This window comes from Saccostrea cucullata, unplaced genomic scaffold, assembly GCF_032062105.1.
Source record: "Saccostrea cucullata isolate Sc308-1 unplaced genomic scaffold, CSIRO_AGI_Scuc_v1 ctg924, whole genome shotgun sequence".
NCBI lineage: Eukaryota > Metazoa > Mollusca > Bivalvia > Ostreida > Ostreidae > Saccostrea > Saccostrea cuccullata.
Window position 1 is genome coordinate 280,422 of NW_026929623.1, and position 19,043 is coordinate 299,464.

The 19,043-nt window shown below is 37.7% G+C and overlaps 5 protein-coding genes across 5 annotated transcripts in view; 1 reads left to right on the plus strand and 4 right to left on the minus strand.

Annotated features, from left to right (window-relative positions):
* Positions 1-205: 205 nt before the first annotated feature.
* Positions 206-10,148, minus strand: LOC134281496 (COMM domain-containing protein 10-like). The gene is made up of 7 exons (XM_062763958.1): positions 10,035-10,148; positions 3,596-3,686; positions 3,068-3,178; positions 2,642-2,713; positions 2,237-2,431; positions 1,689-1,748; positions 206-328 (listed from the first exon to the last, which is right to left on the minus strand). Exons 1-7 carry the CDS (start codon positions 10,061-10,063, stop codon positions 290-292), a joined length of 597 nt encoding a protein of 198 aa, XP_062619942.1. The 5' UTR covers positions 10,064-10,148; the 3' UTR covers positions 206-289.
* A 167-nt stretch (positions 10,149-10,315) lies between these two features.
* The window catches only part of LOC134281487 (uncharacterized), a 59,348-nt gene continuing 50,620 nt past the window's right edge, over positions 10,316-19,043 (plus strand). Inside the window, exon 1 of the mRNA XM_062763949.1 lies at positions 10,316-10,400. The gene's annotated coding sequence lies outside the window, so the exon portion shown is untranslated. The remainder of the gene's footprint in view (positions 10,401-19,043) is intronic.
* LOC134281483 (uncharacterized) lies at positions 11,157-12,539 on the minus strand. Its single transcript, XM_062763945.1, has one exon. The coding sequence runs from the start codon at positions 12,537-12,539 to the stop codon at positions 11,157-11,159; it is 1,383 nt and encodes a 460-aa protein (XP_062619929.1).
* LOC134281485 (uncharacterized) lies at positions 12,620-14,575 on the minus strand. Its single transcript, XM_062763946.1, has one exon. It carries the CDS (start codon positions 14,573-14,575, stop codon positions 12,620-12,622), a length of 1,956 nt encoding a protein of 651 aa, XP_062619930.1.
* LOC134281486 (uncharacterized) lies at positions 14,972-16,054 on the minus strand. Its single transcript, XM_062763947.1, has one exon. The coding sequence runs from the start codon at positions 16,052-16,054 to the stop codon at positions 14,972-14,974; it is 1,083 nt and encodes a 360-aa protein (XP_062619931.1).

Consider the following 19,043-nt stretch of genomic DNA (forward strand, 5'->3'; position numbering starts at 1 on the left):
GCCCTGTTCTCTCAAATCATTAATAATTTTAAAAGCAGGAAGAATGAAATAAAAGTTTAATGAAAGAATTAGGAATGTTAATTAAAGCATATTTCATCTTATCTAATAAATACATGAATTACAATTTATATGTACATAAAATATTTGATATTGTTCATGGCAAGACAAATCACAAGACATGACAATGATGACCTGGTCACACTGACTTTTCAAAGTGTTTTAACTTTTGCTCTTGGAAAAACTCCTGAACTTTTTGACCAATACCATTTGGTTCTTCTTGCCAAGTTTTTCAGCCTAGACCATCCAGTTGTTTTTGTATTGTTTCAAGCTAAAAAAAATTGAATATGTGCTAACTGACTGAAAAATGAATTTCCACCAAATATCATAAATGCCAAAAATAATACATTTACAATAAGGCTTCAATATCTCTTGTACTATTAACATTAACAATATCACTGGTATTAACATTCTACACAAACCTAACCCTAGAACAATTCTGTCGTGATTACGGTAGATATTGAAATTATGAAAAATAATGAATTTTATTAAAAGCTGTGCTAACTCATACCAGATGAAAGCAAAACTATAACCCCCACCCCCCACCCCCCCAAAAAAAGATGAAATTTACTTGGCAAACTTGAAATCCAATAATTGAAACACCTGGTACTTACTTAAATCTTGTATGGTTGTTTCTCTTATTTTAAACAGACATAAATGGGTTAATAGCAATTTCCTGGACAATCAGTTACCATGATTTGATACAAAATTACTGATTCAGGTTGCAAAAAGGGGACTTATATTAGCCTCTTGAAAATGAAACTTAAAAAAAAAAGCCAATAATTTTCCTCATCATCTGAAAACCTTTATTAAAGCTGAGCTTGATTCGCAAAAGAAATGTGTCTGCCATATTCAATCGGACTCTCACTATATCTGAGGACCTCTATATGTAGAGCCAAGTTAAGTCACTGTTCAGTGTAATTAGTCGTCCCCATTGTAGAAGGACGTATGCTACACAGCACTCGGTAGTGACAAAAATTACTGTGTACTTTTCTATTCTAATGCAGGAAAATAAGATACCAAAGAAACTTAAAGCAGTTGCACAGGTCAGTGGGGTATACAAACAAACTAATCAGCACAAATACAGTTTGCCATTCCACACCAATAACTGTGATGCTAAAGCGGTCAGGTGTAACAATTTCGAAATTTATTCTGGTGCTGATATCATAGAATTAGATAATTATATAGATATAGTAATATCGAAAATGGTGTACTGTATAAACCCTATTAACCTTCCTGGGCAGTTTTTATAAAGTAGGAAGTGGAGGAAACTCCAACAACTGAGGATGAAATACTTTATAGGCTGTGAAATGCAATTTATGGGGCTGCAGAGGGCAAGAAAATTCAGCTTCGAACCGCTTGGGAAACCAGTTGTAGAATGTGAGAAATGTTTTGAAAAGAAAAGGCTTAGCCACCATCTATAATTTTACCAGAACGCATTTGACGCTACCAAGTGGTTCATTTCATCCCGGAGAAATGTACACATTGCGCACCCCTACAGGGGGCCCTTATTTCCTGACAATTGAAAAAGACCTAAGGGGGCGCTTACTGGGATTGTTAATAGGGATTATACAGTATGTCTATATAGAGTTGTATTCAGCTGAATACATAAAATATATTTTACATCATACCTGGTTGTAGAATGAGTATAATTCATCATGTGTCATCTCAAAGTGAATTTTCTCTTTGTTCTAAAGAAATAAAATATAGGAATCTTATAATATTAAATAAGCTTAGTATTATTAGTAACTAAAGTCTATACTGGTTGTTTATAATGAGTAATGAAAAATAGTTTCCACAACAAAGAATTTAACTACATGTACCAATATTAAGGCTAGGACGAGATATCATTAATATAGATTTGAGTGAGGACGATAAGCATATTGATACATTTGAAGAAATATAACCAAAATAATTCTGATATGTTTTTCTTTTTTTATTCAACATTTTGGGTTGAATATACAAAATATATTACATATATAAAATAAATAATTGAATATGCTTTGAAGTTCAGTTTATCTGTATGTGAATGGTTTTACATGTGCAGTATAGCTACATTTTTCTTCAGGCTCTATTCCAGTAGAGTTTCATTATATTTTTCATAGAGAATTGATCAACTTTGTAATGAACAAATGATCAATCAAACTTCTAACCCTGAACATGTAATTAATTAACTAACCTCGGAGTTTTCATCCCTGACTCCCAGTTCAAACATGGCATTGGGGAGCTTCATCTTGGCCTTGCTGGACTGGGCCATCTGAAGGTTCAGCCTCCAGTTGATGTCCTCCAGACGTTTAGGTGTGATGCTTCTCTGTCGAAGCTTTGTTACTACATCTGCTGCTGTGCTCTTCCATGCATCAACAATAACTCTTACCTATAAAAAAATAGGTTTGTTCTGCCATCAGTCATCTTCAATTCACTCAAATCCGAAAAATTAGAAAATAATTTTAACAACTTATACCAGCATGTCTCGCTGTCTGTCATTCTGTCTGTGTGTAACCACCAACAGAATGCAGAGAATTAAATCATCAAGTTTTCTACTTGTATTACATGTATTACATGAAAGATGGAAAATGTTGCATACTTTTTCCTCCTCTAGCTCTAACTGTTGAAGCTGCTGGCCTAAAATCCCTGGTTTAGCTGTGTGATAAGCTGCCTAGAAGAGACAAAAATTGACAAAACTTGCATTATTATAATGAAGACTAAATAGAATTTATCCTAAAGGTTTGTTGCCATTCAGTACTTCTTTATAAATTTATATGATTGTAGAACACTTAACTTATTTTAATGACCTATTAATTGGTATTTAAAGAAGCAGGACAAAATTTTCACAAATTTCAGTCATTGCTCTGTATTAATATAAATACACACTACAATGAAATTTTAGCACTAGCTGAGGATGCTTCTATATTAATATTGCTCATGCTTTGCTGAATTTGAGAAAAACTTGGATCCCCTGGTCAAAAAAGCTCACTTGGTTAAGGTGAGCTGATGAATTGTTTTACATTACCTGATGTAGTATGAACTCCAGTGTATGAATGACTAATTCTAGGTCAGTATCAGATAGGGACAGTGAGGACTGGAGTTTCTCCTCCTCCTCTTCTGAGAAAGTTCTTTCATCCTAGAATAATAAATCGAATGCAATGCAGTTTGATGCCAGATAAAACATTTTTTTTAATAATTAAATGAATTGGCCTACCAGAAAAAATATGGAATTACAAAATATACTGGTAAGTGTGTTTTACTGTATTTGGATGGTTTGATAGTCATCTTTTCACAGTCCCATGTTGCAGTATAGTGCTTGCACAAAAAAGATCCCTCACAACTCAATAGGCACCCATAAGTGCATAGTATAGGTCAGAATTAGCCATTCACAGACAAGTAGTGGCATCTCCATACGAGTTAAAAATTCTCAAAAGGGATGTTAAACAACAAATCAATCAATCATTGAAATTATATTCCATCATCTACATGTACATATCTGTATCAACTTTAATATTTGTATATGAATTAGCCTTAATTTGCATGTGATACTTACCTTCAAATGAAGCTTAGAAAGAATCCTTGTCAACAGTAAGGGAAACTTTGATATATCCAGTTCATTTATATGTACAACAGCTCGTTTTATCCTATAAAATATTTTCTCATCAATTGAAAAAATCCTCTAGCAGACATAACATTTACTGAATATTATGCAATTATGTACAAGTACCAAGAATTATCTTTCGATGTATACAATTAGAGTACATGTAATCCATTGAGGGAGTTGGTGAGATTCCAGTTCCCCAAGGACAGACATATTTCCCAAAGTGAAGCTTTCTAGGGATCTTTTTCAATAACCAGAAGTCTCTGTCGAGACTGAAGCTCTACTGGTTTGTAATTATAGCAAAGGAAGAGAAAAGTACTTAAAAGCAGTTGGGAATTGAAACTTTTCAACAGCAATAAATAGAATAATGATCCTTGATTAAGTCTCTTTATGTTCTTAGTGTAGTCTGCTTGCATGCCACATTATTTTATAATCAGACTAAAACTGTATTTGGAGTAGCATTTTGAAAGAATTTCACAGAAATTTCTATTTTTAGTAACCACGGCAACACCGTTCATCGAAATCAAAAACCAATACACAGAATTATGTATCTTAGTGATGTCTACTTGTGTGCCAAGTTATATTGAAATCAAACCAAAACTGTAGGAGGAGTAGCATTTTGAAAGAATTTCACAGAAATTTCTATTTTTAGTAACCACGGCAACACCGTTCATCGAAATCAAAAACGGATATACAGAATAATGTATCTTAGTGTAGTCTACTTGTGTGCCAAGTTATATTGAAATCAGACCAAAACTGTAGGAGGAGTAGCATTTTGAAAGAATTTCACAGAAATTTCTATTTTTAGTAACCACGGCAACACCGTTCATCGAAATCAAAAATGGATAAATAGAATTATGTATCTTAGTGTAGTCTACTTGTGTGCCAAGTTATATTGAAATCAGACCAAAACTGTAGGAGGAGTAGCATTTTGAAAGAATTTCTGTTCACAGAAATTTCTATTTTTAGTAACCATGGCAACACTGTTCATCAAAATCAAAAACTGATAAACAGAATAATGTATCTTTGTGTAGTCTACTTGTGTGCCAAGTTATATTGAAATCAGACCAAAACTGTAGGAGGAGTAGCATTTTGAAAGAATTTCACAGAAATTTCTATTTTTAGTAACCACGGCAACACCGTTCATTGAAATCAAAAACCGATACACAGAATAATGTATCTTAGTGTAGTCTACCTGTGTGCCAAGTTATATTGAAATCAGACCAAAACTGTACGAGGAGTAGCATTTTGAAAGAATTTCACAGAAATTTCTATTTTTAGTAACCACGGCAACACCATTCAATGAAATCAAAAACCGATACACAGAATTATGTATCTTAGTGTAGTCTACTTGTGTGCCAAGTTATATTGAAATCAGACCAAAACTGTAGGAGGAGTAGCATTTTGAAAGAATTTCACAGAAATTTTTATTTTTAGTAACCACGGCAACACCGTTCATCAAAATCAAAAACGGATACACAGAATAATGTATCTTTGTGTAGTCTACTTGTGTGCCAAGTTATATTGAAATCAGACCAAAACTGTAGGAGGAGTAGCATTTTGAAAGAATTTCACAGAAATTTCTATTTTTAGTAACCACGGCAACACCGTTCATCAAAATCAAAAACCGATACACAGAATTATGTATCTTAGTGTAGTCTACTTGTGTGCCAAGTTATACTGAAATCAGACTAAAACTGTAGGAGAAGTAGCAATTTGAAAAATTGTTTACAGACAGACAGACGGACAGACAGCTAGACAGACAGACAGACAGACAGACAGACGGACGGACAATGGACGCATTACTATCGCATAAGCTCTTCTGGTCTCTGACCAGTAGAGCTAAAAATAGAACTTATAAATTTATTTAACTTGTCATAGGTCATTTGCAAGATTTTTTGTTAGTAAACATTCTGATTGTAAACACACAGTTACTTGTAAACACACAGTTACTTTGACGTTGATATGCTTGAGTTTCTGATTGGCAATATCTATATAGTCTTTGGAGACCAGGTCTTTCATAATCTGTCGTAATTCTTAAACTCAGTTACTTCAATTCCTAAGTCTACATGATATATTCCAATGAGCTTGAAATAAAAGATATCATAGAGTCTGACATATATTTGGATATTTTACTTGAAAAAGATGTTAATGGTAAATGTACAACAAAGCTAAATGAAAAAATGATAACTTTTCTTCTCTATTGTCAACTTCCCTTAATTATGATTGGATAGGAAGAGCATGCTCTGGTATGAACAATTTCTAAAATGAAGCAAGCTATAATATTTAAACAAGTTGATGACACAAGAATATCAAGTCTCACTTGAAGTCATCATTTTGCAAGTTTTATGGCCAATACAGTGATCTTGTCAGCGAATACAACCTATCTGTATCATTTTGTCAAATGCTGACTGTCATTTTCATACAACCGGCAATTGTTAGGCAATTATTTACATGTCAACAATTTTTCCTTTTTATTCCCCCTGTTATGAGAAGGAGTACATGGTATGTTAGTAGGGGATGCTCACTCCTTCATGGCACTATACTGTAAACCAACTTTTATTCGTGATGACTTTATTTCGTGATTTACCGGGGGTAAACTTGTTCGCGACAATTAATTTTCGCAATCAAGCCTATTTAGGTTCTGTAGTAGTCTTGTTTTTCCCAGACTCTCGCTCTCGAGACTTTGCCCGAGCAAAGTCTCGAGAGCGAGAGTCTAAGAAAAACGAGACTAGGTTCTGTAGTTAATACACAGATAGACTCTAAGAACTAGTTCGCGATGACAAGGCTCTTGCAAACATCACGAAAATTTCTCGCACGCAAATAAAAGTTTGTTTTACAGTAATCAGAAAAATGTTTAGCCGGCCAAGCCCTTACCACATCTTAGAATATAGTTGCACTATAGCATATCAGATCCACTCTGAAATGATTTTGTAGAATACAACAGGGATTGTGCTAAAAAAATTTTAAAACAATATAATCATGATAATTAAGCTTTATTTTTGATAATTTTATTCAGCTATTACAACATGTTGTTATGATAAATATATATGTACCTGGTAATTTAAACCTTTAATTATGTTCAATATATAAGGCTAAAAAAAATATTGTTTCAGAAGAAAAACTTTTGTATATAGTATTATTAAAGAAATCAATACCTGGTATTGTACAGGATGACAGTAATGTAATTTTGCTTCAATCAAACCTTTATAATTATATCAGTAGTTCTTCCATTGCAACTATGAGCAACAAATGTTTATAAATATTCTTTTTCTCTGTCCTAGGTATAATTACAATTTTGTAATAAAAATTTTTGACATCCAAGTTGCCACTCGGAGTTCCTCGGATGACTCGTACCTCGCACATAACCTCGGACGTCAACGGTGATCTACCATCTTGCTGATTCTGTCATGTGATCTTCTTGGAATTTATTTCAAATGTCATACATTTGAAATCGGAGTTATTTTGTGGCACACTCATTTTTTTCTTGCTTTTAAAGCCTTTTAACATGAGGATGTAATCAAAACCTGTTTACGAGAATGAATTGCAGAAAATAAGAAACATTTTCCAATAACCTTATGCAGAGCGAAATATGAAATGAGTGATAAGGCAGTTTCCGGTGGAGAAATGTAAGGATCTGTTGCGTATTCCTCCACTAATCACATCCGAGGTTTGAATTTAGCATAGCGGAGTCAGCCGAGGATTGCCGATTGCCAAGTTGCAGCTCATATTGCTTTAATAATTACCAAATACCGGTAAATGAAAAAAACTATTTGAGGTTGTGTATGCCTTTTATCCCAAAATTAATCCATAGAAAGACAAAAAATTCAACCAATTTTCTCAGAGTTTTTTTCTCACTTCAAATTTGCATGCCATGTTAATCATTTGGAACTCTCTGGCTTGTTCATCATGTTCATAGGTAGCTGCAGATCTGTAGCGTTATGGTTTTATAAAGTAGTCTTGACTGTAACACTTTATGGTCAAGACTACTATATAAAACCATAACGCTACAGATCTGCAGCTAGTTCATAGGAAATACTCTGAGTTCATGAGTTCAAGTTATTGCATGCGCGGATCTAGAGGGGGGGGGGGGTCAGGACCCCCTGGAATTAACCAGGTTAAAAAATGTATATACAAAAGCAAGAAAAAAGTTAACCTGGACCCCTTGGAAAACGCTGAACCCCCCCCCCCCCCCACACCTGGTAAACGCAAATATGTGTGAAAGGGTATGAAAAGTGAAAGATTTCAGGCAATAGAAGTCACCATTACCAGCGTGCCGAGGGAAATAGTCTTGGTTGAGGAGAACTGGAGTCTTGCTAACTCCCTCAATGATATACTTTTATTTATGATAATCATGATAATAATTTAACTGTTTTATTATACTGATACAAATTTAAATTGTAAAAATCACCTTTTTAAAAAGAAATATTCATTTACAGATTAACTAATCATTACTCTCATATAAACTGAATAAAATCACTATTTATATTTATTGAAAAACTAGAGGATTACAGATAACAGTGAATTAGCTTTCCATGGAGAGATTAGCTCAAAAAAAAAACTAACGCACTAGGATTAGCTGATTCACAGTGATTTCTAGGGAATTTTTCAGATCTAATCACTTAATTTTGTATAGGGAAAAATCAGTAGAGGTATAATAAATAATTTTAATGCTTCAATGCCTGAATGTTCTATAACATCCCAAACGGAAAAGATTTTTAACAAACTACTATTAAACCATCAACAAACTACCAACAAACTATATTTTTATGATTTGTTAAAGTAGTTTGATAGTATAGCATTTAATGAAACACAAGCAAACCACTGTTTCTAAAAATAAGTAAAGTGGTTTGTTAGTCTTTCATTTCTGCTGATTGTGATTTCTTTATAGTTTGTTAGACTTGGTATCTTGCAACAGTGTTTTCTTAGTATAGCATTTGCATCTAACCACATGGGAAATTACTTTACAGACGTGTTTAGGGTTGAATTCTCTAGAATTGTAGAAGTTTCCTAGAACAGCTTAATCTTTATATCCGGTGTTGGCTATTTGCGCCAATTTTCAAACCACCGAGCAGGTCAGAAACAAAGGAACTGGTGAAGGGACATTCGAATTGTTAGTATCGTTCTATAAGATTCCTGACTGGAAAAAGCAGCAATTAACATTATTAAAAGATGGATCTGGATACAGAAGAGGTATTTAATGCATGCAATGAAGTTCCTTTTTACCTTAAATAAAGCTGGACTACAGAATCCTTCTGTGAATGTGCATGGACAGTGTATATGTTTTTTTTATTAGCTTCGGGTTTTTGTTTATTTTCAGATTGACCTATAATTCCTTTACTAGTTTAGATCAGTTATGCATTGGATTATGTGAAGTATACTTGAAAATTAAACAAAAAAGATGTACGTCTTACAAAGTTGCAATAAGGCCAGAAAAAAGGAAATATTGCGCGCAGCATTTTCCATGCCAGATGAAGCAGGGAATATTTAAATGTCAGCTTGAACATTTTTTTGGTGAAAAATACTATGAAGATGTGCACAACAAGAAAGAGAGTATGTGATAATTAAGTACATGGATGTTTACTTGGAATTGCATCTCCTAAACAAAAGGGAACATGTTGGAATGTTGCACTTGCATTGGCTAAACTTGTCAATCCTGGAATTTAAAATACTCTGAAACAAGACTTGTTGATTATTTCAAAATGTGACTGTTTTAGGTGTTTTCAAAGACTTGTGGATTTGTAAAGGAAAATTCAAATTTAGTGAATGTGTTTTGCTGACACTAGCCTGATGGATTTGTTACCAGTGATTTGTTAGTAGTTTGTTAGAGTGGTTTGATAGTAGTTTGTTAGAGTGATTTGATAGTAGTTTGTTAGAATGGTTTGATAGTAGTTTGTTAGAGTGGTTTGATAGTAGTTTGTTAGGGTGGTTTGATAGTAGTTTGTTAAAGTGGTTTGATAGTAGTTTGTTAGAGTATAGTTTGTTAGCTCATTTGCATGTGATTTGCTATACTATTAAACTACTTTCAAACCATAGTGGTTTGTTAGTAATTTGTTATAGTAGTTTGTTTGCCCTTTTTTCCGTATGGGATAGGGGCCTATCTATCATGGCACCTGATACCTGCATGGCCCCTCGGATATATATTTTGGAAGCCCATGTAATGTCCTGCTACTAATCTGTATTGCTTAATTGGACTTTGAGTTTGAATACTATTCGTATATATAATTATCACTCATCACCATATTTGATAATCCGAGATTCCTCTGACTCTAACCCCTGCTTTTTTTTAGTTAGTGAAATGTTCATTACACTGATCATGATTAATTGAAAACTGTAAGAAACCTGTTGAAAATATATTTTTTTATCCCCTTCTCTTACACAAAATACTTACGCTGGCGTTGCGGCTAAGTTTAAAGACATTTTTAGAGTCCAAAACACCTATATCAAATTATCGTCATTTCAATCTTTACCACGCCCCCTGCTTTTCGAGCCCGATGTAAAAAAAATCATCCTATGGTCTGTTGGTAATTTCTGGGTTTCTAGTTTATAAGTTCTTCCGAGTTGGGGTAAATTGTACCAGAGTGAATGGGGCGACTTATCTGTCAAACCATTACACCATTGGCCCAACCATCTGTGATTCAAACGCATTCGGTTCTTCTCGGTAAATTCCGGAAGGTGTAACGTGAGGCCTACCGGTGTGACGGGGGCTGCCATTGCCAAAGGGTAGACCGCTAGGAAGCCAGTGAATGATTCATAGGTAAGGTGGTCAAATTAATCTTGTAATACCCTTTTGTATAAATGACACAAGTTATTGAAAAATAATGATATGAGATATAGTACCTGAATGTTGAGCAATACAGTCATCAAGTTATCAACACAAAAATATTTACATTGAATGAATGAACAGATGAATGAATGACGCAAAAAAGCCGATCTGCTAAAAAATAAATATAAAAACAACAGAAGTAATATATGTTATATATATATACTTTTAAATTATAAATTAATGTTTATTTGCGGTTAATTATCGATGGGAATTTTATATAAGTAGCTTTTCATAAACATTTTAGCATGCTTGGAACCGTCTAAAAATAGAACCACGACATAGTCTGTACAATTATTTGGGTCTGTGTAACAAAATATTGATAGTGCACATGTTTTATTATTTTATTGACAAAATACTAATCTCTCACAAATTTGTCATTCTTTTTTAGGGGAGGGGGATAAAGAAAATAATTTTGCAGGTATTTAAATTTATGTACAGATAGAAATAAAGGGTAAATAGATTACTTGTATACATCTTGATGGAAAGATGCGTGGTTCCATCCTCAGGTGGATCCTCCTTCATCAGCTGTTTCGGCGCTGTCCACTACAGCCTCCAGAGGTGCGCCGACTGGGGTGATCAAGTCCCAGCCTGGAACCACTTGGCTCTACATCACTGCTGTACTAATTCAGTGTCTGTCTTACTGTTGTTTTTCACATCACTGCTGTTCTACCTTTACTGTCTATCTCACTAATGTTTATTGTCTTTCCACTTATCTGCTCTTCTTCTCCACAACCACATGGACGCTGATTCTGCCTCCCTGCACAGATTCCTTATCAGCCTCCTTCTCTCTGCTCCCGTTATGCCAATGGCTCTCAGTGCTCTCCACATAGACTGTCCCACGAATCCTCTACAACCCACTTCCACTGCAAAAAACCAGACCTTCCATCCGTTCTGCTGACAATCTTTCAGTAGGTCTTGGTACTTAAGATTTTTCCTTTCATATGCATCCTCCATCCTTTCTTCCCATGGCACTGTTAACTCCAAAATAATTGTCTGTCTTGTAGCCATTGACCAAAGTACTACATCCGGCCTCTTGTTTGTGGCTATTATTTCCGGCGGAAATACTAATCTTTCCTTAAGGTCTACCCGCATCTGCCAATCTGTTGCTGTCCCCAAGAGACCACTTCCTTCAACTCTAGCTTTATGTCCCTTTTCACCTTCTTTCACAAAGTTGACGAATCTCAGGCTCTCTGCGTTCTTCTTTGGCCTTTTAATACCTTTCTCCAAGGTGTCAGCTATACTGGCTAGGACTCTATCATGTCTCCAAGTGTATCTCCCATCTTTCAAAGCCTCTGAGCATGCTGATAATATGTGCTCCAAGTTTGCTGGTCTACCACAGAGGACACAATTTGGATCTTCTGTCATTCCCCATGTTGCCAGGTTAGTTGGGCTGGGAAGAACATCATAAACTGATTTCAGCTTAAACTGAAGTCTGAATGGTTCCATCTTCCAAATATCATTCCATCCCAACTTCACTTGACGTGCATTATCCCAGTTCACCCAGCTGCCTTGTTTCTTCATTCCCACTGCTTTGACCATTCTCGAATCTTCCTCCATTGCACGCACCTCTCTCTGCACCAAACTACGCTTCTCCTCTACCGAAGCTGTACCCCATCTTGCTGTTGGTGTGACATCAAGTCCCTGCCTTCCTATTGCCAGTCTTCCAACAATGTCACTGTGTCTCAAGCGGGATTCTGCTTCTTGTACAGTTTCTTTTACTGACCATTTTCTCCCCGTCCTGATATCTACTTTTGCTGTCCTAACCTTCTCGTCTTTGCTATTCTGTAACATTAGGTGCTGACGCACCTTTGTCACCTTGAATTCCTCAGTTATTGACTTTATAGGTAACTGTAGCTTAGTCCCAGAGCTGTATAATCCAATGCTGCTGAAACTTCGTGGTACCCCCAGCCATCTCCTCAGGTATCTGCTCGCTGTTGTTTCCATCCCTTCTACTGTGCTCATTGGTACCTCATACACCAATAGCGGCCACAGCAAGCGAGGTAGTATCCCATGTTGGTATATCCAGGCTTTATATTTACCGGGCAGTCCACTTTTATCCACAGTCTTCATCCATTCATCCAGCTGTCTGCATGTATCTTTCACATTTTGTCTGTCTGTTAATGTGTCGTTAAAGAATTTCCCTAAACATTTTACTGGTTCTCTGAGACTGTTGGTATTGCATTTCCTTCAATCTTGAATCTTTCTTCTTTTACGTTTCCATTCTTTATCACTAAGCTACGTGACTTGCTTGGTTTTACTTTCATTCTTGCCCAAGTGATAGCTGATTCTAGTTCATGTATTGTCCACTTGGCTTCAATAACTGTTTTGGTTGTTATTGTCATATCATCCATGAATGCTCTCCCAGGTGGTTGGCGTACTCCTGACTTCATCCATGGCCCTCTGCTCTTCTTCTCCACTGACTTGACTATCATGTTCATTGCTGCTGAAAATAGGATTACGGATATGGTGCATCCTGTGACTATTCCAACTTCTAAGCGTTGCCATGCTGTTGTGTAATCCTGTGCTGTGAATCTTAGTTGAAGATGGTCAAAATAGTCTTTTAAAACTACCCTCGTCTTCTCTGGTACATGGTATCTTTCAAGTGTCAGCTCGACTAGTTTATGGGGAACTGTCCCATATGCATTGGCAAGATCTAGCCAGATGACTGCCAACTCCCCTTTAGACTCCTTTGTTTCCCAGATAATCTGTGTCAGTACACTTGTATGCTCAATACATCCTGATACTCCGGGTACTCCTCCCTTCTGAACAGCGATATCAATATACTGATTCTCAAGCATGTACCTAGACATTCTCCTCGCTAAAATTGCGAGGTATATCTTCCCTTCTACGTTCAGGAGCGATATAGTCCTAAATTGTTTCAATGCCTCTGATTTCTCTTCTTTGGGAATAAAACAACCTTCTGCTCTGTACCAGCTATCTGCCAGTCTGCCCCTCCTCCAAATCACTCTTATCAGTTTCCAGAGGCGCTTTGTCAACCGTTGACAATTCTTATAAACTTTATAAGGAACACCATTTGGTCCTGGCGCTGATGCTCCTCTGGCTTTCTTGATAACATCTGCTACTTCTTTTAGTTTTGGTGGTGATTCATCAAAGGGTTGATTTGGTTCTTCCGGTTGTATCAACTTCTCCCATTCCCCTAACTCTTCCTCCCTATGTGGATCACTGTGCATCTCCCTCAAATATTCCTCAACGTCTTCCTTTGAAGATTTCAATGATCCGGACCCTTTATTTCCCAGTAATCTTGATGTAAACTGAAATGGGTCTGCTGTGAATCTTGCTCTTGCTCTGTCTTGCTGTTTCCTTCTACGCCTACTTCTCTCTGCTCTTCTTGCTATCTTGAGATGTTCCCTGATGTTATCTCGTAACTGTGATAGGGCCGGTTTCTCCTCATCGGTAGCCTTCCTATACTGCTTACGAAGCTGCCGCAGGTCTTTTCTCATCTTAGCTATTTCTCTCTCTCTCCTGTTCTTCCTTCCTTCTTTTTGTGACTTTTTCCTTTGTTCTGCACCAAACCTGTCTAGACCCACGCTGTATATAATTGATGTCATAGCTTCTATTTTCCTGTCAATACTGCCTGCAAGGGTTGTGTTCAGAATTGCATCCACATCTTTGTCAAACTGTTCCCAGTCGCTTTTGTTGTTACTGTTGGGCCATTTTACTTTCTTCTTTCTTATATTACTGTCAGCACCCCTGTTGTCTCCCATCTCTTGCTGTTGATTGATGCTCTGTGATTGGTTATTGTCCTCACTGTCATGGCTTTCGCTGTATGAAGCCTCGTCATTACCTAACACATGGAGGCTGCGGTCGCTGTGGTTTTCATCCTGAACCACTTCCTCCTCCGTCTCACCAGGTTGCCCTGTGCGTTGTGTTAGCTGCTGATCTGGCTTACATCCCATCCTCCCCATGTGGATTTTAAGCCCCTTTTCATTCTTGCATACTTTCCCACAGCTGCATACATTTCCACTGTTCGTATTCGTCGTCGTTTTTCGTTGCCTGGTTGTATCCTGATTTTCCGTCCCAACAGGTCGCTCATCCTCCCCCGCTCTCGCGCGACCTCGGGGGTATCTAAGTATGTATCTGTCCATAGCGTGATGAAATGGGTCCTTCCTCACGGAAGTTGTGCTTTGGCCTGCCAAGCCTCCACACCCCTGATCCCAGTCTCTCCTGGTTGTCTCCTGTCTCTCCAGGTTGTCACTGAACTTTTCTCAGTAGTCATCCAGACTTTCCTGGCTGTCACTGGTTTCCCAGATAATATTACTTGTATACATCTTGATGGAAAGATGCGTGGTTCCATCCTCAGGTGGATCCTCCTTCATCAGCTGTTTCGGCGCTGTCCACTACAGCCTCCAGAGGTGCGCCGACTGGGGTGATCAAGTCCCAGCCTGGAACCACTTGGCTCTACATCACTGCTGTACTAATTCAGTGTCTGTCTTACTGTTGTTTTTCACATCACTGCTGTTCTACCTTTACTGTCTATCTCACTAATGTTTATTGTCTTTCCACTTATCTGCTCTTCTTCTCCACAACCACATGGACGCTGATTCTGCCTCCCTGCACAGATTCCTTATCAGCCTCCTTCTCTCTGCTCCCGTTATGCCAATAGACTGTCCCACGAATCCTCTACAACCCACTTCCACTGCAAAAAACCAGACCTTCCATCCGTTCTGCTGACAATCTTTCAGTAGGTCTTGGTACTTAAGATTTTTCCTTTCATATGCATCCTCCATCCTTTCTTCCCATGGCACTGTTAACTCCAAAATAATTGTCTGTCTTGTAGCCATTGACCAAAGGACTACATCCGGCCTCTTGTTTGTGGCTATTATTTCCGGCGGAAATACTAATCTTTCCTTAAGGTCTACCCGCATCTGCCAATCTGTTGCTGTCCCCAAGAGACCACTTCCTTCAACTCTAGCTTTATGTCCCTTTTCACCTTCTTTCACAAAGTTGACGAATCTCAGGCTCTCTGCATTCTTCTTTGGCCTTTTAATACCTTTCTCCAAGGTGTCAGCTATACTGGCTAGGACTCTATCATGTCTCCAAGTGTATCTCCCATCTTTCAAAGCCTCTGAGCATGCTGATAATATGTGCTCCAAGTTTGCTGGTCTACCACAGAGGACACAATTTGGATCTTCTGTCATTCCCCATGTTGCCAGGTTAGTTGGGCTGGGAAGAACATCATAAACTGATTTCAGCTTAAACTGAAGTCTGAATGGTTCCATCTTCCAAATATCATTCCATCCCAACTTCACTTGACGTGCATTATCCCAGTTCACCCAGCTGCCTTGTTTCTTCATTCCCACTGCTTTGACCATTCTCGAATCTTCCTCCATTGCACGCACCTCTCTCTGCACCAAACTACGCTTCTCCTCTACCGAAGCTGTACCCCATCTTGCTGTTGGTGTGACATCAAGTCCCTGCCTTCCTATTGCCAGTCTTCCAACAATGTCACTGTGTCTCAAGCGGGATTCTGCTTCTTGTACAGTTTCTTTTACTGACCATTTTCTCCCCGTCCTGATATCTACTTTTGCTGTCCTAACCTTCTCGTCTTTGCTATTCTGTAACATTAGGTGCTGACGCACCTTTGTCACCTTGAATTCCTCAGTTATTGACTTTATAGGTAACTGTAGCTTAGGCCAGGTAAAATTAATCTTTAGATTCTCATCCTAATTTGCAAAAAAATTGGGGCGGGTGGGCGGATTTTATTTTTTATTTTTTATAATTGTTAATTTATATATAGGCCTAATTAAGTATCAACAAAACAATGGACGCCCTGTACACATTTTTTTCATTACCTTAATGCAAATATGAATAGATTTAATTTTTTTCATATTCTTTAAATATTTAAAGAATTTTTTTTCTTTATTAAAGTTAAATATTTATTGTTAATTAACAAATTATCAAGTACACTTTATACGGCACACCCTGAACAAAATGAGGTGGGGATACCAATAAATTGTGTATGCGTGACTTCTTATTTTGCAAAATCTATATAAATGTTCTAATAATTATTCTACTGAAAAATCTAGGCCTTCTCTTAAGTCTGTCTACGATGTTGTAGATTTTTTTTATTTCAAAGCTAAGTCACACAGCTGGAGATCGTTATATATAACTTGACTTTCCTTGTCTATTTTTACTTAGTTACAATCTCTCTACATACTTGCTCCTGCCAGTGATGGTATCTATATGTGTTTATGCTAATTTTTCTTCTCTGCCTTCTCTATACTGACAAATTATCTTTTCCTTACACATTTAAACTGCTTTTATTGCCGATTTTTCTCCATTCTTCACATGGCGTTTTTGCTATAAATAGCGACACGCGACTTTTAATAGAGACGGGAGATAACTCTTAAACTTTGAAACAAATTCTTACTGAATAAAAATACATGAAAATACCCAAAAATCAAAATAAAAAACATCGGGGTGGGACATTTTGAGAGGGGCGGGCGGGGATGAGAATCTAAAGATTAATTTTATATGGCCTTAGTCCCAGAGCTGTATAATCCAATGCTGCTGAAACTTCGTGGTACCCCCAGCCATCTCCTCAGGTATCTGCTCGCTGTTGTTTCCATCCCTTCTACTGTGCTCACTGGTACCTCATACACCAATAGCGGCCACAGCAAGCGAGGTAGTATCCCATGTTGGTATATCCAGGCTTTATATTTACCGGGCAGTCCACTTTTATCCACAGTCTTCATCCATTCATCCAGCTGTCTGCATGTATCTTTCACATTTTGTCTGTCTGTTAATGTGTCATTAAAGAATTTCCCTAAACACTTTACTGGCTTCTCTGAGACTGTTGGTATTGCCTCTCCTTCAATCATGAATCTTACTTCTTTTACTTTTCCATTCTTTATCACTAAGCTACGTGACTTGCTTGGTTTTACTTTCATTCTTGCCCAAGTGATAGCTGATTCTAGTTCATGTATTGTCCACTTGGCTTCAATAACTGTTTTGGTTGTTATTGTCATATCATCCATGAATGCTCTCCCAGGTGGTTGGCGTACTCCTGACTTCATCCATGGCCCTCTGCTCTTCTTCTCCACTGACTTGACTATCATGTTCATTGCTGCTGAAAATAGGATTACGGATATGGTGCATCCTGTGACTATTCCAACTTCTAAGCGTTGCCATGCTGTTGTGTAATCCTGTGCTGTGAATCTTAGTTGAAGATGGTCAAAATAGTCTTTTAAAACTACCCTCGTCTTCTCTGGTACATGGTATCTTTCAAGTGTCAGCTCGACTAGTTTATGGGGAACTGTCCCATATGCATTGGCAAGATCTAGCCAGATGACTGCCAACTCCCCTTTAGACTCCTTTGTTTCCCGGATTATCTGTGTCAGTACACTTGTATGCTCAATACATCCTGATACTCCGGGTACTCCTCCCTTCTGCACAGTGATATCAATATACTGATTCTCAAGCATGTACCTAGACATTCTCCTCGCTAAAATTGCGAGGTATATCTTCCCTTCTACGTTCAGGAGCGATATAGTCCTAAATTGTTTCAATGCCTCTGATTTCTCTTCTTTGGGAATAAAACAACCTTCTGCTCTGTACCAGCTATCTGCCAGTCTGCCCCTCCTCCAAATCACTCTTATCAGTTTCCAGAGGCGCTTTGTCAACCGTTGACAATTCTTATAAACTTTATAAGGAACACCATTTGGTCCTGGCGCTGATGCTCCTCTGGCTTTCTTGATAACATCTGCTACTTCTTTTAGTTTTGGTGGTGATTCATCAAAGGGTTGATTTGGTTCTTCCGGTTGTATCAACTTCTCCCATTCCCCTAACTCTTCCTCCCTATGTGGATCACTGTGCATCTCCCTCAAATATTCCTCAACGTCTTCCTTTGAAGATTTCAATGATCCGGACCCTTTATTTCCCAGTAATCTTGATGTAAACTGAAATGGGTCTGCTGTGAATCTTGCTCTTGCTCTGTCTCGCTGTTTCCTTCTACGCCTACTTCTCTCTGCTCTTCTTGCTATCTTGAGATGTTCCCTGATGTTATCTCGTAACTGTGATAGGGCCGGTTTCTCCTCATCGGTAGCCTTCCTATACTGCTTATGAAGCTGCCGCAGGTCTTTTCTCATCTTAGCTATTTCTCTCTCTCTCCTGTTCTTCCTTCCTTCTTTTTGTGACTTTTTCCTTTGTTCTGCACCAAACCTGTCTAGACCCACGCTGTATATAATTGATGTCATAGCTTCTATTTTCCTGTCAATACTGCCTGCAAGGGTTGTGTTCAGAATTGCATCCACATCTTTGTCAAACTGTTCCCAGTCGCTTTTGTTGTTACTGTTTGGCCATTTTACTTTCCTCTGCTTTATATTGCTGTCAGTACCCCTGTTGTCTCCCATCTCTTCTTGCTGTTGATTGCTGCTCTGTGATTGGTTGTTGTCCTCACTTTCATGGCTTTCACTGCATGAAGCCTTATCATTACCTAACACATGGAGGCTGCAGTCACTGTAGTTTTCATCCTGAACCACTTCCTCCTCCGTCTCATCAGGTTGCCCTGTGTGTTGTGTTAGCTGCTGATCTGGCTTACATCCCATCCTCCCC